The sequence below is a fragment of the Vigna angularis genome, chromosome 6 (assembly GCF_016808095.1).
Source record: "Vigna angularis cultivar LongXiaoDou No.4 chromosome 6, ASM1680809v1, whole genome shotgun sequence".
In the NCBI taxonomy this organism is placed as follows: domain Eukaryota; kingdom Viridiplantae; phylum Streptophyta; class Magnoliopsida; order Fabales; family Fabaceae; genus Vigna; species Vigna angularis.
This window is the reverse complement of record NC_068975.1, coordinates 3500209-3524500: the sequence shown is the minus strand read 5'-3', so window position 1 is coordinate 3524500 and position 24292 is coordinate 3500209. Positions and strand designations below refer to the sequence as shown.

The following is a 24292-nucleotide window of genomic DNA, read 5'->3' as shown; positions in this document are numbered from 1 at the left end:
TGGACGATCGTCATCAACCATTCGGCCTGACAAGGTTAACGTTCGGTCACTTACGTATTAGTGGCGTTCGTTCTTGATACGGCTTTGTTCTCAGTTAAGCGAGCGTCCATTGTCACCGTTCGGTTTTACATTCAGTTTGAATCTTAAGCGTTCGGTCTTTGGAGTAGTGTTTGTGAGCGTTCGGTTTTCGTTGGTTGACCTTGTGAACGTTCATTCTTTGCTACTGTTTGCGTTCGGCCTGTATCAGGTTGTTTCTACCTTGTGAGCGTTCGGCCTAAGCGTTCGTTCATCTTCGTGAACGGTCGTTCGTTTTGGTAGCAGGCTCTTGACCGAACGTCCAAAACTGGCTGCATTTTAAATTGATATGTCAGTGAGGATTCCCACCTTCATGCTGCCGTGTTCGCCATTAACATCTGAAAGCCACTCACAGGAGGCTCTGCCAGATTCTATTCTGCCCATCTTGCACCTGAAAGATTCCTTCTACCCATCTTGCACCAGGGAAAGGTTCCTCTTTTGGTGTTGTCTCCCACGAGCTCCCACATGACGCATCTGGAACGGCTGCCCTTGCAACTCTGTAATATCATACTCCACTATCTCCACCTCCCACTGCCGCTGCCCACCACTAACAGTCTGACAAGCCACTCACAGTATGGGTTTCTACAGAAGAAGAGAATAATCAGGAGCACTCACATTTTTGGGTTGTCATCCATGAGCTGGCATGTCAGATTTCAGGGGACACCACTTGCTATTGTCCTCCACCAGGCAGCCCTTCATTGGGGGGACTTTCTCTGCTCATCAGAGGATTAACTTTGGTTCCCACTCACCTTCGTCAGAGAATCTCCAGCATCCTCACCTCTGCACATTCACCCATTTTTGCCATCGGCCACCATAGCAACTCCTCACCCTCATCACTTCACGACCATCACTGAAAAAACAAATTCTCTAACAAAACCGTCTCCGCCACCGGGATCCCTTTCTTCTTTCATAGTCCACCTTCTCTGTCAATCACACACACACGACGACCATCATCAAACACAGCAGTAATAACCTCCAACATAATCACTTCCGCATATTCGTCTGGAACACCGCGACCTCCGCCCAGAAACCATCCGACGCACTCCGGCCGTATCCACACACTGCTATCACCCTTCCCTTTTCATTTTCACGGCCAAACGCCCATCATCATATTCAACATCTTAACCTCACAGCCGCCAACGTTCACCATCTTCATTCATCAAGAAAAATTAAAAGAAAGAGGAAACCGAAAAAGAAGAGGAGGCAGAAGAAACATCATTTTACTAAAGAGAAGGAAGTAAGTAGAGGGGAGGGTCCACTTTCGGGAAGCCAGAGACATCACAGGAAGGAGGAGGAAAGCCAGAGAAAGAGGAGGAGACCATCGGAACCAAGCTTCAAGAGGTAAGTAATGCTTTCCACTCCATGTTTGTTCTGAGTTTGGTTAATTGACCTTGAATATGCCTCTGTTACATTGTCTTTGAATATGTCTCTTTGGTTGCTGAGTTTGCATGTTGCTGTTAAATAGATGCTTAGTGTTGTGAATATTTGTATATGTCTGTTCTTACTGCACCCACGGCTATGAGGGCCAACGTCCATCTTCATCGCTGCCATACGGCCAACATCATCACTTCCGTTTCCAATACCGTTCCAACACTGAACCTTCAACCCTCATACACAACCAACTTCATCATTTTCATATCCAATACCTCATAGCCAACTTCATCACCTTCATCCTTACACATAGACCATCACCATTCATCTTTATCCTGACACCTTATCCCACGGCCAAACAGCCTATCACCTTCATCATCCTTCACACCATTTTCAACATCCTAAACTCACGGCCAACATCCAACATCAATCATTATCCATTCTCCTCCACAGGACCTCAGGCCGCCATCCTTGCCAGCTACCACTACTGATCCTCAAAACCACCATCACCCACCTCATTGCCTTCATCCAATCCAAAACATCTTCAAGACGCGTGATCATCTCTAATACCTCACGGTCAACATCATCATCTTCATCCTTAACCTCCATTCTCCTTCACCCAATCATCATCTTAACACCAGCAACACTTAATCTCTAGGACCCGACATTTCAAACCCGTTTCTCAGTCATCCCATCTTTGGTAAGCGTCATCCTTCCTACACGCACAACTCTTAAGCTGTTTTGGATTCCCGATTTCGTTCACCAGACTGAATCCCTCTGAAAACGCTCCTACAAGTTCTCCACCCCTCGGCTCGTCATACAAATTTTGCCTTCTCTCTTCACTTTTTTTCACTCTACACAATCCCAATTCGCCAACCATGGCACCTGCAACTATTTCCTCCAGATTCATACTTTTCCCACCTGCATCATCTACGGTACCACTATTTTCTTCAACCATCATTGACAAAACCCCAAGTCAAAGCAGACTAGGTTTTCGAACCTCTTTTTCCAAATTCCCAAAGGAGTCACGCGTCAGTGACGGTGGTTGGGAACTACAGCTGCACTGGCGCGAGCGGAATCGAACCACGGAGTCACTAGGGCGGCCGGATCTGAAGCAACGTTGGTGGCGGTGGAGCCGAGGCGGTCGCCGGAGTTGGTCGCGTGTAGCAGTGGCAAATCGAAGCCGTGCGCGGAGAAAGAAGAACTGTCGCGACCATCTTGATCCCGGTAACGAGTGGCGACCATCGAAGAATAGAAGACAGCGGCACCGCGGTTGGTTGTGGTTCCGATGTCGCCTGAGTTTGCCGTCGACGCCGAGACCGGTAAAGGTCGTCCCCTTTTGCGGTGGCTGAGAGTGGAGGTGAATGTCTCTGGGTTTCTCTCTTTCAGAGGAGAAGATGGAGTCTTCTGCTGACTCAAATGGATGAAGTTAGAAGAACCCCTAATGGGCGGGTTGAATTGGGAATAAACACTTCGGGCCGAGTCCCCTTGGCGCCTCCATATTTCACCTGCACACCCCCATATTCCACCCGCGCACCTCCTGTCCTTTCCTTTGGCCTCAGACCCATAATAAAAATGATAAAAAACGAAAGTTCTTTTTTTGATACCCTGTTTCATCCACACTATCTTGCTCATGGACCTTTATTTGCTCGTGTTTGTTTCTTGATTTTTATTATTTAGTTTTTACGATTGTAACTCCTTGTACATTAACCCACATCCACATTCGCGCATTTAGTTAAAGGTACTGCCTTAGGGCAGGCGTTGTAGGGTGCTAATACCTTCCCTACACGTAACCGACTCCCGAACCAAGAATCTGGTTCAATTTGACCATGCCTTATCATTTTATGGTGGCGACTCCAAAATCTCTTTTCAAAAAAATTTCTTCTTTTTATTGGATCGTCGTCCCGTCGCGATTCCGGTTGCGACAAGAAGAAATATCAAAATTGAAAATTGAGTTTTATAATATGGAAAACATTGTGTTAAAGTTTAAGTATGTGTACTAATTAACAAGAGTTTTTGTTGGTTTTATTTGGTTGGTATTTGATATTTGAAAAACATTGGGTTAAAGTTTAAGTATGTGCAGTTATTAAGAGGACTTTTTATTGTTTTTATGTTGTTTGTATTTGATATTTGGAAAATATTGATTGAAGGTTAAGTATGTGTACTTATTAAGAAGACTTTTTGATGTTTTTATATTGTTCGTATTTGTTATATCTATTTGTTGTACAAGTTTAAGAATGTTATCACAAATTTTATATGTAATGGTATTTTTATTTGTATTTGTATTTCTGCTTTATGTTAAGTTTTTTTATTTTTTTGGTTTAGGTTTTTTTATTCATCCTATGCTTATTATTGCCATTGAATACTTATGATGCTTTAATTGTTAAACTCATGTTATACTCAAATAACACAATTAAAATGAATTTAATATGTTTGTTCTAACACTTACTTTTGCCCAACTATCTCGATTTTGAATGAAAATGATTCACCAAATACAACAATCAAAAGTAGCACATCAATTAATAAAATTCTACTCAAAATGAACTTGTAAAAATAAAATCTTAACAGTCAACCTCGAAAAGTGACAAAGTGTAGTATAAAATAACCAAAAACAAATCATGTTTATTATTTTAAGTTTTTCATTTTGAGTGTAGATGCAAATGAAGTGATAGAGATGCAAAATGAAGGATTCATGTTTCAAGTTAACACGTTGAGGTAATTGTGTTGTCATTCAAGTTTACACTAAATAAAATTTGTACTATCGAAATATAATATTTTCTCTACACTTTAGTTCAAATTTTCCAGACGTTGACATAAACAATTCACGAAATGCAAGAACAAAGAGGAAGATCATTCTTAATAAGAAACTTCCACGAAATTCAGATGTTTAGGACATATTTTGTATTGTGTTGTTATAAGACAAGAACAATGTTAAAATAAAATCGTCTATGTGCCTAAATACTCTCATGTTTTGAAGTTTAACCAAATAATATTAAACGGAATAATAATTTGAAAACATCATAAGATGAAAACACAAGACTTAGAACTAAATTCCCCAACACAGAAAACCTTAGGATTTTAGGAAACAGAGAAATAACTAAGACAAAACACCCAGACACAATGTTAAAACTACTAAGTTGTAAGGTAAGTGTATAATAGGTTGTAACTGAAACATTTTCTAAATTGATCGAAGCATTTTGTGGTGCTTGTAGGTTATATTGCTCAGTATGCTGCTAAAGTAGGAGGGGATGAGGACATCTTTCGTCGCCTTAAGAATCAATTAGTCGATGAGGCTAAGAAGACCAATAAGAATGTCATTCCTAACCCACAAGGAAAAGAGGTGGACACTCATCGAATTGTTAGTGACAGCAAAATAACTGCGCCCCCCTAAGTAAAAAGAGGTTGGGAAAAATAGGAAGAAATTAAAGGCCATATTGCTCGACACTAGTGAAGGTGCTACCTTAGGGAGTAACTGATCTTAACCTTGTGGTCGTAGGTTCGATCCTACGGTGAACACCAATTGTTCTTACAAAGCTAAAGATATACCTTATAAAGATTTCAACTCCATGAATTCAGTCTTTACTCTGGAAAGTACTCGTCCTCTTCCTTCTTGGTACTCTTCCTCCTCCTTCTTGGTACTCTTCCTTCGTAAGGAGAATGAGTGTTGTGCCTGCAGAAAATACTTTGACATTATTATGGTTTGTTTAACCAATTTTTCATATGGATGATATAAGAATTATATTATATAGATTATTCTCATTGAAAAAAACCAACCTATAGTAGTTTTAATCTGCCATTTTTTTTATGTTGATTACATAATATATAATATATAATATATAATACGTAATATAATATATAATATATTTATTTATTTATATCCACATGTACAATCAAGTGCAAGGATAAATAAAGAGGTTTATAATAATTTTTTCTAATGCTGGACAAGAAAAATATATAATTGTATTGTCTGTTTCTTTAATTTAGGCATGAGATAATTTTTTAAAGTATTTCAGCTAACTAGATTTATTTAATCAACTTAAAAAGTAAATAACTGTCCTTTGCTGTTATATTTAGGTGTGATGAAGCATTGACTGTAAGCACTTTGGGATCTTTGATCTAACCATTAGGTAATATGTCAAATCCCACATTGAAAATACTAGTTACACTGACGGGAAGATTATACTACAAATTTAAGATGTGCCAGCACAGCCAACATACTTACCTGGACAGGGTCAATGGATGATCAATAAGGTCCATGTCCTAGAATGGCAGTCTTCATTGCACATGGAAGGAGTGTTATTCTAAGGTCTGTCCAAGTGACAGAACCTATGTCATAATTTGTGGTTGTGGAGCCTGCGTTCGCGCGGCTCCTTTAGTTCTAGTTAAATTTTCTGTTGTATTCAATCAATATGTGGGTTTCAGATGTTGTCCCATGAGTTTAGCAGAATCTTTTCTCAAATAATGAAGCATTTTAGAAGTCAGATCTGGTTGTGTGTGATTGTTATGATCTTTTCTCAAATAACGAAGCTAACTTTGTTTCTGTACTTAATTTACATTTTTGAAGGTTGTATGTGATATGAAGCATACCTCAGTTTAGTTGCAAAATTGGATGCTTTTAATCTCAGAATTACAACTAGGTTTGGATATCTTTCAATACATGTTCATGCAGAATTTAGTTTTCATTTCCAAACCTATATCTCAAAACCTAACTTTCTTCAAGGGGTCAACAGTTTTAACTAAGCTTGCATGCATGTGAATGAACTTCTTTGGAACTAATGACTGAATTTATTAATTATAATGCCTTAGAAGAATTAAGACTCTTTTCTATTATAATTTAATTATGAATTGATTTAAAAATTTAGTTTTTGTAATAACTATTTTAAAAATTATATCTAGGGTAACTAGTTGACAATTTTCAGTAAAGCATGGATTAAAATTAAACTCCTAATCAAGACTCTTGCTAAAATACTTGTCCTTTAGCAATATTTCACTTCAGTTTGTTGGTTATGCCAGAAATAAAAGATATTTTAGTTTATCTTCACTCGTTATAAAACAATTCCATTAGATCAAAATATAGAATATTGTTAGAATAAAAACATGTTTTTGATTGTTATGTCTATATTTTTTATTTGTATTTGCGTAAGATTATGTTTGACGTAATAATTTAAATATGTTCAACCAATTTTATTGTCATGGACACGAAGAACTCTTGGTTTTATGGGTATTCAAATCCATTCTGATGATTAATCCAAAGCATATAAACTAACAGAGTTCAAAAGTTATCAAAATGTTAGCAACTATGTAGCTGAATAGGCATGCTTATGGTGGAAACAAACAAATCATGCCCTTTGCACTGAAAAATTAAGAATGAATTCTTTAATTTCTTCGTTGGCTCGGTCCAATGCGGTCCTACCCTCTCTATCTTTTACATCATATTTTGCTCCAGCTCTCAGGAGTTCTTCAATTTTTGGCTTGTCACCTTCTGATGCAGCTAATAGGAGAAGGATGTCCACAGGGTGGATGTTTAGGCTTAGAAGGGCTTCCATTTTATCATAGGTTCCATCTACTGCTAGCATCCCCATGTAGTTGAAGTACTGTATAATTTTATCAAATGTGAATTATATGATGTGCAGAAAAATGTTATGATGTCATTGTAAAGTTCATTCATGCTTTTAGAAATAAAAGCACTTTCTCTTCCAAAACTGAATTTCCAAAATTACCATGGAAAGTCAATCTAAGAACAGGAAAAGTAAATGAAAGTTAGAATAAAATAGATACCCAATAGAGTTACAGTTTGAACTGAATAATACACAAACAATTTAGATAAACTAATGCAGAGAAAAGTCGTACAAAGTGTTTGCTTGACTTATCTGTGACTCAAATGTTTGAGTTCTCAAGATATCACTATGATGAATTCATCTCATTGTTACCATTTACTAAAGTTTTGTAACTAATGCTCTAGTTATTAAGTTTCCATTTACTAAATTGCAGTTAGAGCGACTCCAAGAACAAATCCTAGTAAATGCATAAACATAATAGTTAACAGTTGCAGAAGTTTAAAATTTCGAATCAACAAACATCATTCACATTCCTTAGTAGCTGTAAACTCCTAGTAGAGAAAAATAATAAGGGCTTCATTACTGTCTCTTTTATTCAATTATGTTCTTGCCTACTTTCTCCTTTTGTTTACTTACAATTTTATTATTATAAAAAACTGTTAAAAAGTTCCAATCTTATCCTAGAAATGGAAGCATGTAAGCAATAACAGGACATGAACAATCTTATTAAACTAATAAGGATGAGAATATGAACTTTCCTCCAAGAGTTTCTCTTTCATAAAAAGTGAGACTACTCTAAAAATCAAACAAAAAATATTTTGAATAGATATAACGAAATTGAGATAATGATTTTATTACATCTTTGTGATAGTAGTTTGACTATAAAATTTTGCAGAGTGGAGTAGCATCAGTGTTAAACGTCACGTCATTTTCTTATTGGACGCTCAATTTCTTAGTCGGAGTGATATTAAAGCTAAACAAATGTCCAACGAACAGAAGTACCAGTTAACTCTGTTCCAATCCCACATCGACAATGATAGATATAGTAACAGTAATAATAGACTACAAATATCAAATGTGTCACTCAGTGTAAAATACTTACCTGGACAGGGTCAATGGGCGATCAAGAAGGTCCATGGCCTAGAAAAGTGACTTTCATTGCACTTTGAATGGGTGCTTTTCTAAGGTCTGTCCTAGTGACAGAGCCTATGTCATAATTTGTTGAAGTGGGGGCCTGCGTTCGCGCGGCCCCTATTAATCTTATTTCTAATGTTTAATAATAGTTATATTTATATTCCCTGATATTAGCTTTTTGTGTTGGTCTAGATGTACAGGGTTATTAAAGTATATTATCATATGTTGCAGATGAATATTAAATCTTTCATGCCTTGGTTTACTCAGTATGTATTGTGTTTGTTTTATAGGACTTTGTTTGAGAGAATGGTTGAATAAGGGAATGTATATTATCAGTGGAATAAACTTCTACCAATGTGGCTTAAATCAAAGAATATCCTATTAAGTTGGAACATTTGAAAATATCGGGATGGTTTGCTTTTCTAGATGGAGTCTTTGATACCTTAACCAGTTTATAGACTGGGCTTTGCTACAGCAAACAGTCTAAAAACTTGATGTTCATTCCTTGGGAACTTGAAAAATCAATATTCTTTTAGTTCACCATCAAGAAATGGATTTGAAAGAAAGAATAGACCACTGGCACATGGGAATAAATAATGACGTCAAACTTGTCAATTAGTTCTCTTCTCATAGTCTACTGGAAGTTGTTCCTGAGAAAAGAAATGAATCATGTTTGGAGATTCTTTGCTTATTTTCTATTGGAATAACTTTATGGCAAAGGTAAACTTGGTAAAAAATATTTCTACCCAAATCTCAAACCTCATTCCACCCTATCTCCAATTTCAATACTGGAAAAGTATTCTGTTTCTTTTATCAGTTCTTTATGAAGCCATAGACTTGATACCTCAATCTTCTTTCCTCACGCCACTCTGTCCCTCCACCTTATAACCTGTATTGTACTTAGAAGGGATGTTGGCCTAAAGTCTCTTCAGGTGGTGTACTAGAATATTTTTTAAGTTTAGCCTTTTAAATTTGATGACATTGTAAGAGATTGTTCATATAAGTTGATTGATTCAAGATTACATAACAAAAATGCATAACGGTAAAGAATGGATGGGATGTGAACGGACTTCTATCTATTTTCTAGCAGATGTGGCAAGATGAGTTGTTGACAAGTGTATTACCATTCTCAATGTATTAAGTGATTACCTTGAGCAGAGGCCTAATCCGTTACAATTTATATTATTCCATGGCAATCATGTCTTAGTGAGACTTGTTTGTAAGGTATTTTAATAACAATATGGAAGATGAGTCAATCACAGCTCAAAATTGGGTAAAAGATCAAGCAGATTTAAACATCTATTCATCATAGCAATTCCAACCCAAATCAACATTCCAGCCTAATAGAAGAAATCTACAGTGACTCCAAGAACAACAAATCCCTCCAAGGGTTTCTCCTTCGCAAGAAGAGTTTCTCTTTCCTCACAAACTTTCTAATTCTCTGAATGTGCCTTTATTTACCAAATCGATTCCCTCAGTCTAACTCGCTAACCCCTTTAAGAACATGCACTCACTTTTATATTCTTCTTGCTACATGAGATTAGAAAATCCTAATGTAAATGAAAAATATCCCCACTTCTTAAAGCCACCCCCAAAACACAGACCAGCTATGCATAGGCATAATCTCTCATGTCAAATCTCCACAAGCTAAAAATTTTCCAAACAGCTAACATGCACATATAATCTTACCCCTAACTTAATGTAATTTCCTAACACAAACAACAATGAACTTGAACAGCATTACCACATGCGTAAGCATGACACAATTGTAATAACTAACAACTCTCTAACAGCTTCAATCACAAACCTGCTCCACATCATCTCTATCGAAGTCATCACGGCTCTGGCTGCCATAAATGCCAGCACCTTCGGCATCAACACCGTTCTTCCCGAACCTGAACCAGCACGTGGCTCTGGAGCCGTTGGAGGGGCCAATACTAGAGGTGAGGCTGAGCCACCCAACACTTTTTTTTGTGCCCAGAAACCTGGAAGCCAAGTTTGAGGCATAAGCGTGAGGTGAAGGGGAGAAAGTTTTTAGCTTGGAAGTGGCGGGGTGGTGGGTGATGCATGAGATAGAAGCCATTGCTGTTGAGTTTTGAAACAGCAAGCTTCTGTAGTGAAAGTTTCACTTCTTTTGTATTGTGTGTTGCTATCCACACACTGTCTCATAGATGCTATCCACCAACTATGCAGATTTTTTTCTTACACCCCTACTTTTCTCTCTTCACCCTACAACTTTATTTATTTTATTAGTGACTAAAAGAATAATTGTAAACAGAGGAAGAACGGATGAAAATTTAAAAAAAAAAATTCCTTAATTATCAGAGCCTGGTTTCGATCCAGGGACCTGTGGGTTATGGGCCCACCACGCTTCCGCTGCGCCACTCTGATTTTTTATGTTTGTTGATTTATTACAAAATAAACTTAATTAATAACAGTTAAGGTGCATGAATAGCATAATGTACAGAAGTTGCAAACTATGGGCTAGATTCACCCTCTAACTCCAGAGGAATCAAAAAGCGATATCAATCTTGCTGATAAAGACAAAATTGCAGCACACTTACTCATGAAAAACAGTCACTTAAAAATAACCTGTTATTCAATTTTTCATTTCATATTGAAACTCTAAATGTCAAACTAAACAGCACTCATTATACGCAGAAAGTAATTATATTTGTGTATTGCATTTTCTCCTGTATCGAGTCTATATTGATACTTGACATGTACTGGCTGATCTGATCAAGCTACTAGTCTTTTGAACCAGAATGACAATGCCTTCTATCAATCCCAAGATGTTTTACAGTCGAAAGCCCAGCCAAGTGATTTGAAAAATATCTTCTCACTTCTTATTGAAGCTTCATCAATCTCTACCCTTTTATATTTCTATTTAGTTAATGCAAAATGGAGAAGTACTTAAACTTTGTCTGAAGTATAGGAGAGATCAGATGTCAATCTTTACTTAGTTGTAACAATGTAATGAGATAATCACATATGCTTGCCATTATACACTGACTTTTAATCTAATGATAGCATTTAGGTATGGATGAGAGTTGCAGCACATGCAGTTTTTATGCTTCAAGGAAGTGTTTGGTTTGCTAAAATATGTTATATTTTCATTTGTGACAATAATTTTCTTACTAAATTGCTAAGATAAGAAAATTATGTTTTGCTTTTACTTCTTGTTCTCAGTTTTAATTTCTTGACTAGCTCCCTATCTTCACCACCTGTTTCTCTACCACTTCTTTATTGTGGATTCTCAGTCCTGAATTGTCTAAGATCTTAAAGACTTATGGGGATATTGTTATAGAAGAATAAAAAGTGAAACTACTGTAATAATCAAACAAAAATCTTTTGAATAGATATAACGAAATTGAGATGATGATTTATTACATTTTTGTGATACTAGTTTGCAACTATCAAAATTTTCAGAACGGAGCAGCATCAGTATTAAACGTCACTTCATTTTCTTATGCAGTTTGGACGCTTAATTTCTTAGTTGGAGTGATATTAAATAGACACATATCCAACGAACAGAAACACCAGTTAACTCTGGACATTTATTCTAACATTTAAAGTACTCTGTTTCAATCCCACATCGACAATACTAGAAATAGTAAATGGAATAATAGGATACAAATATAACATGTTTCACTCTGAAAAACATACTTACCTGGACAGGGTCAATGGACGATCAAGAAGATCCATGGCCTAGAAAAGTGATGTTCATTGCACTTTGAATGAGTGCTTTTCTAAGGTCTGTCCCAGTGACAGAGCCTATGTCATAATTTGTTGCAGTGGGGGCCTGTGTTCGCGCGGCCCCTTTTAATTCTATCTATCTTTCAAAGTTTTCTGTATGTAATTAATGAAATGAATTTCTATTAATGGAAGAATATTCTGGTAATTTCAAGGTGTCTTTCAATTACTATAAAATGTTACTTGGGTTCAGGGTAAGTTCAGAATCAAGGAATGTCTGTGGCAGCTGTTCCTGAAAAGAGAAATGAAACATTTTTGGGGATTCTTTTCTTTGCTTCTTATTGTCTATTGGAATATCTTGATGACAAAGTTCAGCTCGGTAAAAAAAATATTTCTCTCCAATCTTAAGTCCCATTCCACCTATCTCCAATCTCGAGCAAAAGTATTGTTTCTTTTATCAGGTTTTGATGAGATCATAGACTTGATACCTCAATCTTGTTGCAAAACTTGTATTGTTTCTTTTATCAGGTTTTGATGAGATCATAGACTTGATACCTCAATCTTGTTGCAAAACTTTATTGCTTCGTTAATTGATCTTTCATAGTCTCAAAACATCACACCACTCTGTCCCTCCATCTTATAGGAAAAAATATAGTTTCCTTCGTCAGAGATTTTTCTATAAAGTCACAAGTCTGTTCTTCAGTCTCATAGCAGAAAAAGAAATGTCTATTCGGACAAATCCCATGAAAGCAGTGCCTACATTGTTGAAACGTTTGGTGACTGTAGACAAACAAGCAAAATTGAAGGATTTGAAAAGTGAGTTGACCAACATAAAGGATTTGTTTTCCAAGGTGAAGAAAAATGAACAAGATCTACTTGACAAGTTAACAAAGGTGTATGGCTATCTTCGCAACAACAACATAGATAAGTTGATGGAAGACGAGGAAATGATTTGCAAGGAAATAGAGGAATCAACTAAAAAGTTGCTGCCAGCTGATCAGTTCCCACAACCTGAAAAAGCAAATAAAGAAGCTACTGCATCACGCCCTTCAACCCAACAACCTGAGGAGTTGGAAGTGATTAAGAAAAATTATGAGAGCCTTGGTGATATTGAAATGAAATTCTTGAAGTCTCTCTTACATTTCCCAAAGAATTCTGTCATGAAGAGAAGGAATATAATCCTTTGGTGGGTTGGAGTGGGTTTAGTTGAAATGGAAGCAGCAAAGGAAAATGGTGAGTATATGTTTGGAAAGCTTATGGATCATAAATTAATTTTACCAGATAAGTATGACTTTGTGAATAAATTATTTAAAGTTAATCCTTTGGTTTATGGTGTTCATGATGAATCAAGGAAGAAAGCAAAGGAAGGAAAAAAGCTTTTTCAAACTTACTCAGAAATAGTTACCTCATCTCATCAGAGTGATTCTCCTAAATGTTTAGCACTTAACGAACTGAAAGTTGAACTTAGTGATGCTTTTGGTTCTAAATCTAACCATTTCAGAAGTATTTTTAATACTGGTGCAAGTTATCTTATATTTGGATCCCAAAGGATGGCCAAAATGAAGGGGTTGGAGGTGCTTCAACTTGGTCGTTGGCTGCACGCTTCACCAAAACATCATATTGAAGTGAACGGCGAAGAATTCTTAAAGGAGTTAAGGAATCAAGAGAAATTGAAATATCTTAGCCTTCGTGGAATATCTAGAATATCTCAGCTGCCAGACTCCATTTTTCAACTTAAGAGCCTAGAGACTCTCGACCTCAAGGCCTGTCACAACCTAGAAACATTACCACGTGATATTGCATTGTTGAAAAACCTCAAACATTTGAATCTGTCTCAATGCTACTTATTGGATAGAATGCCAAAGGGGATTGACAAGCTGAATAAGCTTGAAGTACTAAAGGGATTTGTGATTGGTAGTTCAGACAAGATTTCTGATCTTGCAAAATTGTCAAAACTAAAGCAACTCAGCATACATCTAGGAAGTGGGGTTAGTGTCCAAGATAAAGGGTCTGCATTGCAAAATTTGTCAGCGCTTGAGAAACTAAAAATATCATGGGGTGTGTTTGACACAAAGTACTCTGAGATTGAGCTTAAGCTGCCTCAAAAGTTGAAAAAGTTGCATCTTGAAGGCTTTCCTGGACAACATATTCCAGAATGGTTGAAACCTGACAAGATAACCACAAGTTTGTGTGAGCTATATATTACAGGAGGAAAACTCCGAAGTGTGGATCTTCAAGGATATGCTCATGTGTCTTGCTCATTGCAGATCATACGGCTCAAGTACTTACAACATTTAAATATTAACTGAATCAACTCATTTGCTGGATCTGTTACCTGTTGTGTAGTGCAGAGAAATAAAATATGCTCTAAATTATCATGAATTTGAATAGAGAGCATTCTGAGTGAAGAAAGGTGAAAGTATGTGTCTATGTCGTACTACTATTTACAGAATTTTATGTACATGTTCTAAATTCTATTGTGCCTAGCTATGTTTTTCTGGCAAGAATAAAGGTAAGCTGAAAAGAACAAAGAAACATGCCTTATATGACAATATCTATACCTACCTCATATCCTCAGCTTATGTAATTGATATTAAAAGAAGAGTGGTGATAAGTTCATAACTGATACATGAGCACAACTATTTTTCATAAACTTCATCAACATCTATACTCCTTAATCTTGCTTAATTGAAATTTCTTTGGTCATTTCTCGGTACCTCTGCTTAATAGAGCATGCACTATGTGCTGTGTTTTATTATAGTATCTTCTTCCATTGTCCACTGCAATTGCAATGCATGCAATCACGTAAGCATACTTCTTCCACATTTAACTTCCCCTTATCAGTCCAGGATTCATTAGGTCAAGATTTCCTTCTAAATGAAACACAAGTAACCAACCTTAGTTCTTAGAAAAGGTCAACATAACAAAACCTAAGACAAAAACTGTATGTGTTTGGAAATAAGAAAAATATTCTTGTAAGGTAGAATATAACTAAGTTGTCCTTGAATTGTGGTGAACTAAGACAGATCCATTACACATCTCCCAACCAAGTAATGATATAGTACTTTTTCACTCTGCCGTATAACCTTTTGTGTTTTTAGTTAATGCATATTGGGAGGATATTTAAAGAGTGAAACTAGTGTAATAACCACGAAAAAATTTATTTTTTTATAGAAACAATGAAATTGACACAAAATAGAAAGAGTTAATAAGAGAATAATGATCTTAGAATATTTTTGTTATGACAGTTTGCAGCACCAATTCAGAATGGAGCAGGTCTAGTTCAAGGTCTTATTATAAGAGAACTCAAATAGTACCTGTTTTTGACATTCTTCCATAACTGGTGTGAAATTAAAGCTGCAATGTTGATTCTACTTGCAGTATATTAATGAAACAGTGGTTCTTGAAGGCAAATCCTTCCTACTTTGAACACAATTTACCTGAATCCTTTTTCTTAAGTTAAACCAAGCACTCAAGGGATCTGAAACCTTTCCATGTTCATATAGTCTACCAAATCCCATATTGAAAATATTACTTACAATGGCATTGAAAATAGACTACAAATTAGAGATTTGTTACACTAAGCAACATACTTACCTGGACGGGGTCTATGGATGATCAATAAGATTCATGGCCTAGAGAAGCAACTTTCATTGCACTGAGAAAGGGTGTTTCTCTAAGGTCTGTCCTTGTGACAGAGCCTACGTCATAATTTGTGTTAGTAGGGACCTGCGTCCGCGCGGTCCCTTTCATTGAGTTTCTATAGTTTTGTGCCTTGATCATTTAATTGATTTTGATGCTTATTCTGTGTAGTTTATTTGATGGTTTTTGTATTAATTTGTCTGTTATTAGATTACCCTTTTTTAAAGAAAGGTGTATAATGGTAAGTGATTGCAGCTCTTCAACCCACTGTTTCATACATTTTTAATATTGTCCCTTGTAACCATTCTCTACAGGGGAAAGGTTCAATCAAGCATGCACTCACTTTTGCATACTTCTTCCACATCCAGACAATAGAAAAAACAAAAACTCTAAACTTATGAAAATGTTCTTATCTAACTAAATGTCATAAAGAAACAATCTAACACATTAGTTGATCACAGATGTATAAATCACAAGTAGTACGATGTTTTATCAATTGATTTACTTAACTGTTTTTTGTCTCAAATATAAATCACAAGTAGTAGGACACTTGGATGCTTTAACCTTTACAAAAAAATATATACAAGGTTTTTCTTCTGCATTTTTCTCTAAATCTAAACTTTGATGCAAAACTTATGGATTTGCATGTTACTTTCACCAAAACACAACCCTCTCAACATTATTGTTCCTGAGTTATTGAATCTGCATCGTTCCACACACCATGTTGAGAGATCGTTACCCAGTTCACATCTCCTGATTTATTTTACTGTTTCCCTTAACTTTTATGTCGATGAATGTCTCTATTTGGATCTTTGGTGGTATCCACTCAATATTAAGTTGTATGACATACACAAATCTTAAAATTTATGTTTGGTAGAATTAAAAAATGATTTTGAGAAACCGTGTCTTAAATTCTTAAAAAACAATACAAAATATTATCAGACACTTGTCCCAGTCCAAGATGTCCCAAGATTACTGCTTCTTATTATAACAGCTCATTTCTTTAAGATTACACTATCCACTCCACTTTTAAAGTATACAAACTCTATGACAAGAATATTTCTTCCGTATTTAGCTTCACCTTAGCAGTGCATGGTTTCGTTACGTCAAAGTTTTCCCCTAAAGTAGAAAAGACCCACTTAACATGAGCAAACATAAAAACAGTACCATGTTTTGAAGTATGAAAAATTCAGATGAATGTGTCTTAACTCTTAAAATAAAATGATAAATGTTCATTCAATTACTCATCCTTGAATTTTAGAAAACTAAGATTGTTATGTATTATAAATTAAATGTAAGAATAAACAACCATGGGCTTTTCAAATGAACCCTAGGAGCTGAAAACACTTGCTGAAAATCACTAGCCTTATCAAAATAAAACTTGAAGTGGAGTTAAAAAGATAGAAATGTGAAGTGGACAGTGAACAGTGCGTTTTAAATGATGCTAATGCCATAAAAACGTAATCACATGTGAAGTGTCTTCTACCAATGAAAATATCTGTCACACTCACTTGCAAAACAGAACCAGAAAAGTTTATCACACTTCAAGAAAACAGTGACAAATGATTGAAAATAACAGGGGAATTGTCCTTATAGCTGCTTTACATTACCTTACCATGGTTAAAAACTAATCTAATCACTAACAAAATTGGTTATCTTGGGCAACTAGGATCACTAACTTGTACCAATTTGATCTATCTATTCCGTTGCATGACAATGACATAATTTCTCCTTCGAAGTAGAAGCTTATGAGCAGTGGTACTCTTAAAATGCACAGAATAAATGGTAAGAAATCAGTCCCTTTAGTGAATGAAAGTGTTACACAGTTTTGATAAGAACCTTTGCTTTCTATCTTGTGAAAGGAATATATGTCCAAGAAGTCCACATACAAATTAATGGAGCACCCGTGAATGACTCCACTACAAACAAATGCAGCAAAGGGTCCACAAAAAGTGACACATTGCGTTAGTTCCTCAAACTTGCAGAGTATTTTTTTGGGCAGTGTAAAGTGGGGGTGACAATAAAATCATATAGAAAATATAAAAAACCAAACAATTGGGTTTCCCAATGTAGAGAACAACTAAAATGTATCAAAACCAGATATGTGAAGAAGCATGGTGATATAATACAGTTGCAACTTGCAATGAGTAAATTTTAGTGTAAGAAAAATATATGAAACCCTCAACACGGTTTTCTTGCTAACAATTCTTCTACCTTCTCTCCATCTTGCCAAATATTTTAATTATAAACAGTGAAATTAGGAAACTATAAATCCTAGTAAGCATTGTCTTTGAGCATACAATGTTAAATGTCTCTCCCACTCCCCTTCACATCTCAAAAGAAAACCAGATTATATGATGGATGAAACCAACCACAACAAAATCATCCACACTTAATCACTACCTCAAAAGCGCTCAAATGGAAAGTTATTTACACAACCGTCTAGACTTTTCTATTTTCCGGTGCCATTTAAAGACACCAAAATGTTACATTGGCTTGCTCAGAAGTCAAACAAAGTGATGGTCCAATTTCTTCTTTCACATGAATTCATCTGCTCCAAATTACACTGACCATAGTCTCAAATAATGAACTTATTATTGGGATGTAGCTAGACATGATTAAACATAAAGTTACAAGGATAATACTTTTTACTGCATGCACATGAATGGAATGACAATGTCATGTCACCAACTAACTCTACAACCATAAACATAATACATGTCATGCACTTCATATAAATAGTACATGGTAGAGTGGAGAGCTTCTGTGAAACTAAAGAAAATGCCTCAGCTTGTGGAAAAGTTCATCAAACATACAACAAAACCACTCTTCTTCAATCCCACTTTTTCTTTCTCCTTGACACCAACAATATAAAGCATACAGACACCCACCATCCTTGCCACAAGCAACACAAAAGAAATGGCTGAATTTCCACCTGTAGAAATAGGCACCAGAGGCACAGTTGGGTCCCTTCTAATGCAAGAAATTGAGTACTTTAGCCGGCTTGAACTAAATTCCAATGGCTGGTCACAGAACAACAAATCTCAAACCATCAACATGGGTTCCTCAGTTAGCACTGATTCCAGACCCTCAACTGTATCCAGAGTAGAAACAAGAAAGAAAAAGCGAGGAAGTAGCAAGCTCTTGCCAAGCATGTGTTCTATGGTCGATATAATAGACAGTAGTAAGCCAAATGTAATTTCTGCTTTCAGCTACAAGAACCTGAAGTCTGACATACAATTCCAGCTTTAGGTAATGCTCTCAGAGAGCTTTGAGAAACCCAACTTCTTGAGAGAATTTGTGATAGGTGTGGCCCAAGCTTTATCTGCATAACCACACTTGATGTCCACAACTTCCACAAATTTAGATTTTTTCTTCTTATCCTTTTTCTTCATAACTGGACTTGCCTCCAATGGAAGGGTGTGGGAACCAAGCATGGGTAGTTGATGGGTATGTTTGCCATTATGTTTTGTTTTGGGGCCAATCCCTGAGCTTATATGGTTTGTAACATTACTACTAGTACTACTACTACTACTGGCTTCAAATGATTTTCTTGGTTGTGGTCGTTTCGGCGTAGCACTACCACTTGAAACTGAAATTCGAGGTTTACTTGTTGAAGATAAATCCTGCTGTGGAACACCAGACATCTGATCCAATTCCTTTGTCATCAATAAGCTGATTGTTCCAGTGGTTCCTACGGTAATGGATCCTTCATCACCCTTAGTGCCTTCCATGCTTCTTTTAGCTACAATCAAACTCCCAAATGTTCAAAGCTCTGATGGATATAGCCAGATAATCTGTTATACATGTAAATGGTGCATTCAGATCAACAACTCCTAGTCTTTCATTTACCAGTTCACAATTCAAATATAAATGTTTCCATCAGAGTCAACAAAACATGCAAACAGCATAAGAAAATCAAAATTAGCAAGTAGCTTAGATTACCATTTAGAAATTCACAGTTGAAAGTGAATGGAATGATGAATAAACAAGTGATAAACATCATATCTTACACAAGCAAGAAGGGTTGCAAAGGGTATAATGTGTCACCAAGTTCACACTAGCAAAGCATCATCGAATCAACCACTGCATGGCTGCTTGAGATGCAAATCACAAAACACAAAAATCCATTTTCCATAAACAGCAGAACTGAGTAGGGCAAGCAAATAAAGAATGCTTTATTGGGAGAAACAAACACAAATTAGAATGCACATTGTCACGATACATCATGTGGCATCTCTCAACCACAAGACACCAACCACACATAAATTTAAAATATCAATTTGAGGATGCCAACTACACTACTCTTCGTGCATTTATGACTATGGGCCTGCTTAAGTAGATCTCTGTAACCACTTACAGAAGAGGAAAATAAAAAGAATAAAAAGAACAAAAAGAAATAAGTTGCGGTAGTTCAAACTATCTTATGCGTAAGTTAAAACTCTGATTTTGGAGAAGTTAATATGAAAGAGCCATTATAAATTAACTTATGGATAAGGTTTTCACTTTTCCTTCTTATTTTGCTTTTTCTAGAAATGTTTACTGAAAAGTTCATCCAAACAAGTTTCACGGGATAAAGGAAACAAAATTAATGAATAATTTTGAATAGGAAAAAGGATGAAAAGGTAAAGAAACAAACCTAAGAGGACCACCAATCAAGAATAGCTACGATGATGCAGAATCAAATCTGCTAAAAACCACCCAACCCTTAGGGGGCTACATTAGCAGAATCCAGAGAAGGGTAGCAAGTTCACCAAAAGACTTCCAGAAACACAAACAACCCATTAAATTCCACAATGTTAAAGAGTATACACGAAGAAAATACAAAAGGCTCAATATTATAAAAGAATGTAACAAACTGAAGAAGAAGAAAAGCATAACTCAAATTTAATCACATTATAGATGCAAACAAATCACATAGGTAAGCTCAAAAAGAAGTGGAAACAAGATTGGTTATCTACCCTACTCAGAAGCATTACAGAGCAGACTGAAACACGGCTCCTCAAGTTTCGAATTTGAAAATTTGAAACTGACCCAGTTGAGATTTTCTCAGGTAAAAAGAAGGGGGAAAGTAAAAGCTAATCCTTTTGCATATTGGAATATGAGGAAATGAAACTTTGGTTTATAGGGAAAATTAGGACAAAATGGTTTACAGCCAAAATGGTTATTTTTTTCCCCAAGGGAAAACATCGAAAGAGACAAAATCATATCTAAATCCAATTTTAAGACAAACTTTTGAGTGTCTCTACATTGGAGTTTGTCGGATCCACTGTTGTTGGTTTGACAATAATCAGTGTAGGCGCCGCGGGGTTATTTTTCAATACAAATGTTCATATTCAAACTATTTTGATATGATTTTTCTACGGAGATATGAACCTCTTGCTCTGCTAATATTATTAGTTGATATCACACTAATCACAACAAAACAGTTAGCTATTTAATTCAGTTCCACTCTCAAATACATATTAAAATATTATTATAATATTATTTCATTAAATACACATTCAAGATTTCATTTATCATAATTTTAAAGTGTTTCTAAAGCAAAACTCCATCCTTTCTTACAATAAGACAAGAAAAGGAGAGACGTGTTATTCAAAGAAATGAGAAATACAGACAAAAAACGCAATATTTGATACAAGTTATGAGTAAATCTATGTAAGATAATACAATATTATCTCCTATGAAGCTAAGTTTATGAGTTTTTCTTCTCTTTTTTTTAACCACTATCTCTTTTGAAGAACTTAACTTTACACTTGAATTCCTAACGACTACACTTTGGTCCTAATTTTTGTTTAAATAATTCAATTCGTTATTTTATCTATATTTTTTAATTAAATCTTAATTTTTGTTAAAATAATTCAATTAGTTGATTATGGTTAGATTGACGATAACATCTTTTTTATAAATGTCAAGGATTCAAGTGTTAATAATATTTTATGTTTAATTCAATTCTTATATTTAAAATTTTGACTTAATTAAGTTTTAATCTTTTTTAAAATAAGATCAAATTAGGAATTAAGTCTAATTACAATTAATGGTATCATAGATATTCGTCCTTAGGATGACCTGTGAGTTGTGGGTTTGTCGTGTTTTCCTGTGAGAAATTGAGTCTAAATGGGTATGTTTTACTATGCTCTCCAAGTTTAGATAGAAGAGATGTGTATCTAATTGGAAGTTTTAAGAATAGGAAATGTCTTGATAATAATAATGAGGGTGCACACTCATGAATACATCAGAGACGATTTTCATTTCTTAATCCTAAAGGTGTTGGGAAAATAAAGAGTTATAAGTCAAGTTTGGTTTTCAATAGTGTTTCCTATCTTGTTCTTGCCTTTGTGTTAGTGTTTTATGCTCTATAGTGATAGAAGAATGCATATTCAAGGTAACTTGGTCTATATACTTTTAGTATAATTGGTTAAAGTCTTTGAGACAAATTCTTGCCTCGAGAATAAAGAGTTAGAGGACCAGAGTTTCTGAGTTTCAAAGGATGGTTTAAGATATGAGGAGGTAGAAGCATCGCTTTTGTCCCAAGAACCGAATTAGGGGAGTAGAAATCACAAGTTTTTCCAAGAGGAGTTTGATAAACATTGATGTAACAAGGTTTGAGGAATCAGTTGGTTCTGTGTGTCAATAACGTCAGAGGTCAGAAAAAGGAAGGTGTTAGTGAGCAATGGAGTAGCAATGGTTGAGAAGGCAACATGGGTTAGTATATCAGTGTTTGAGGTCTGAAGAAGATAAGTGGTGAAAGGTTTGAAGCTTAAGTTAAGAAATGAATAAGAATTCTGAAAAGGACCAAGAGAAATAGATATCTAGAAAGGAAGTAGAAGAAGGAGGGTTGGAGAAACAGTTGTATAAGGCATAAAGCGGATTAGGGGAGAGTTTAGTAGAAGACAAAATTTCCAAGCTGAGAGAACATGAAGTATTTAGAGAAGAATGAAGCATTGCAAGGGACTTAGGTTAAATAGATAATCATAAGGAAATGGTTAAGTTTTTCTTAACAAGTGGATGATTCAGAGTCAAGTTTAGAAGGATATTTCAAGATCAATGGTTCGCATAGAAGTAAGGTTTGACCATGGACGAATGTGGTAGACTTCAAGCACCGAAGGAAGAATCACATCAAAAAGTTAATTTAATAATAAAAAGATAAGGCTAGAGAATTAAGGGCACTATGTATGAGGATGAAGAAGAAAGGTCTTGAAAATAGAGAAAAGGATGTCTGCAATGTAAGCTGATGAAAAAGGTATAGAGAATGATCAAGGATTTTGGGTTGGTTGAGATGTTTATAGATATGAGGTTGCAGATTGAGTTAAAGTCAGTTTTCATCAAGTGTGGTTTTGGAGTAGTGTTGAATGATTGATTGAGTTGATCAAGAGAGAAGTAGTGGTTGGATGTTGGGTTATAGAAGACGGTGGGTTTGTGGGTCTAGATCAGGCCAAAGAGTTTGCGTTGAAGGATAATGGTATTCTGAGGTTTTGCGGTTCAGAGGCAGGGTTTTTGTTCCTGAGGATTTTGAGTTGAAGAGGCTTATTCTTGAAAAAGGTCTTATGTTAAGTAGTAAGGTTGTGGTAGTGGGGGCTACATAAAGATTTGTAAGTTGAGTAACACATGTCGAGATCAAAGGGATCAAATTTGAAGTTGTTATGAAATGATTTCTTAGCAAGTTGGAGCTTAACATTTTGAGAGGCTTAATCGTCTCTTAACTTGGTTCTAGTATATCTTGGTCTTCTATAAGTGTTTCTTATTTTGAGAGAAGGAAAACGGGGGTTGTGGATCAAATGTGGGTTAAGAAAAGGATGTTTGAAAAATGCAAGTGAAGCAAGGAGGACGTTGTTCTCTTATAAGTTAGAGTGTGATCACTAGAGTGGTTATGGTCTTCAGGATAAGTTTCATGTTTCAAGAGGAAAAGTCATTGGTTATACTCCAGGCATGGACCAAGTTAGAAACTGAAGGCAAGTGTTGTGAGAATCAGAAGAGTTTAACAAGGACAGATGAGGAAGAGAAGACTAGATTTCGTTATGGAATGATATCTATAGAGGTTATGCAACAAGTACTAAGATTTTTGGCATTAGAGTAGTGGAGTACAAAAGAAAGGTAGAGGTTTGGTTAGAGCAAGAGTGTTTTGGACTCAGTGCATTTATTAGGGAAAATACTACAAGATTTTTGGATCTTGGAAGAGAAGGAAAGGGTAGGTTGGAACAATGTAGTAAAAGTCTTGGCAGTTAGGAATGGCTTGGGGCATGTATGTTTTCTAAGAACAGAAACAGTTTTGAGGAAACAGAATGACAAGGCTATCGAGAAAGAGAATGGTTCTCAGAGTTTTGCAAAATCGTAGAAGTTTGAAGAAGGTTCTTCAAAGGTTAAATTTTCAGGTTAAGACTAATATGAAGAAGGTGTTCTTTTCAGTAAACCGATGAGTAAGGAAGTATGAGAATCAGAGTAGCGCAGCGGATGTTAGTGGGCATGTTGTTATTTGAGGATGGATTGGGAATGTTCAATGGTCTTCAAAAGCCATAAGTGAGTTTATTTATGGGGAAAATAAGTATGCGATAGAAATGATAAAGTGAGTCTATGGTTTCAAGCTGCAAGGTCAGCTTTGAAGTGGTAAAGTGATATAGGACGTAGAACAAGGAAGATAGGTCACGAGACGAAGAAAATGAGCTACGTTTTGGTTTCAAGTGTGGTGAAAATATTGAGTGAGGAAATGTTAACAGATGATTAGAACAAATGGGAGATTCAAGTTCTTAGTTTGATAAGTATGGTGTAAGACTTAGTCGAAGAGTATGAAGATTGGAGTCTGAGGTGAAGTTATAAGGAGA

The 24292-nt window shown here is 35.8% G+C and overlaps 3 protein-coding genes and 5 non-coding genes across 16 annotated transcripts; 5 read left to right on the top strand and 3 right to left on the bottom strand.

Moving 5' to 3' along the window:
* Window positions 1-5660: 5660 nt before the first annotated feature.
* LOC128197607 (U1 spliceosomal RNA) lies at window positions 5661-5819 on the top strand. The gene has a single exon (XR_008250237.1). It is a non-coding gene; the product is annotated as a U1 spliceosomal RNA (small nuclear RNA).
* Window positions 5820-6668: 849 nt separating this feature from the next.
* On the bottom strand, window positions 6669-10293 carry LOC108343336 (protein LHCP TRANSLOCATION DEFECT). Its single transcript, XM_017581554.2, has 2 exons — window positions 9946-10293; window positions 6669-7040 (listed from the first exon to the last, which is right to left on the bottom strand). Exons 1-2 carry the CDS (start codon window positions 10219-10221, stop codon window positions 6786-6788), a joined length of 531 nt encoding a protein of 176 aa, XP_017437043.1. The 5' UTR covers window positions 10222-10293; the 3' UTR covers window positions 6669-6785.
* Window positions 8099-8259, top strand: LOC128197601 (U1 spliceosomal RNA). The gene has a single exon (XR_008250231.1). It is a non-coding gene; the product is annotated as a U1 spliceosomal RNA (small nuclear RNA).
* A 4-nt stretch (window positions 10294-10297) lies between the features above and the next one.
* LOC108343335 (disease resistance RPP13-like protein 4) lies at window positions 10298-15581 on the top strand. Its single transcript, XM_017581553.2, has one exon. The coding sequence runs from the start codon at window positions 12554-12556 to the stop codon at window positions 14138-14140; it is 1587 nt and encodes a 528-aa protein (XP_017437042.1). The 5' UTR covers window positions 10298-12553; the 3' UTR covers window positions 14141-15581.
* On the bottom strand, window positions 10458-10529 carry TRNAM-CAU (transfer RNA methionine (anticodon CAU)). Its single transcript has one exon. It is a non-coding gene; the product is annotated as a tRNA-Met (tRNA).
* On the top strand, window positions 11801-11961 carry LOC128197605 (U1 spliceosomal RNA). Its single transcript, XR_008250235.1, has one exon. It is a non-coding gene; the product is annotated as a U1 spliceosomal RNA (small nuclear RNA).
* On the top strand, window positions 15421-15580 carry LOC128197606 (U1 spliceosomal RNA). Its single transcript, XR_008250236.1, has one exon. It is a non-coding gene; the product is annotated as a U1 spliceosomal RNA (small nuclear RNA).
* A 2409-nt stretch (window positions 15582-17990) lies between the features above and the next one.
* LOC108341000 (uncharacterized) lies at window positions 17991-20781 on the bottom strand. 9 transcript variants are annotated; one of them, XR_008249726.1, is made up of 3 exons: window positions 20435-20781; window positions 20113-20234; window positions 17991-19218 (listed from the first exon to the last, which is right to left on the bottom strand). XR_008249726.1 is itself a non-coding variant. In XM_017578597.2 (2 exons), exon 2 carries the CDS (start codon window positions 19205-19207, stop codon window positions 18722-18724), a length of 486 nt encoding a protein of 161 aa, XP_017434086.1. In that variant the 5' UTR covers window positions 19208-19218; window positions 20435-20738; the 3' UTR covers window positions 17991-18721. The 9 variants fall into 9 exon arrangements, 5 of the variants coding, with proteins under 5 accessions (XP_017434086.1, XP_017434084.1, XP_052734654.1 ...); XR_008249723.1 differs by having other exon boundaries at window positions 17991-19270; window positions 20435-20767; XR_008249725.1 differs by lacking the exons at window positions 20113-20234; window positions 20435-20781 and adding an exon at window positions 19419-20104 and having other exon boundaries at window positions 17991-19270.
* Window positions 20782-24292: the final 3511 nt, after the last annotated feature.

Coding starts and splice junctions, on each gene's coding strand:
- LOC108343336 (XM_017581554.2), bottom strand. CDS start 10,221: ATGGCTTCTATCTCATGCATCACCCACCACCCCGCCACTTCCAAGCTA. Junction 7,041..9,945: donor ATAGAGATGATGTGGAGCAG/GTTTGTGATTGA, acceptor AAAATTATACAG/TACTTCAACTACATGGGGAT.
- LOC108343335 (XM_017581553.2), top strand. CDS start 12,554: ATGTCTATTCGGACAAATCCCATGAAAGCAGTGCCTACATTGTTGAAA.
- LOC108341000 (XM_017578597.2), bottom strand. CDS start 19,207: ATGGAAGGCACTAAGGGTGATGAAGGATCCATTACCGTAGGAACCACT.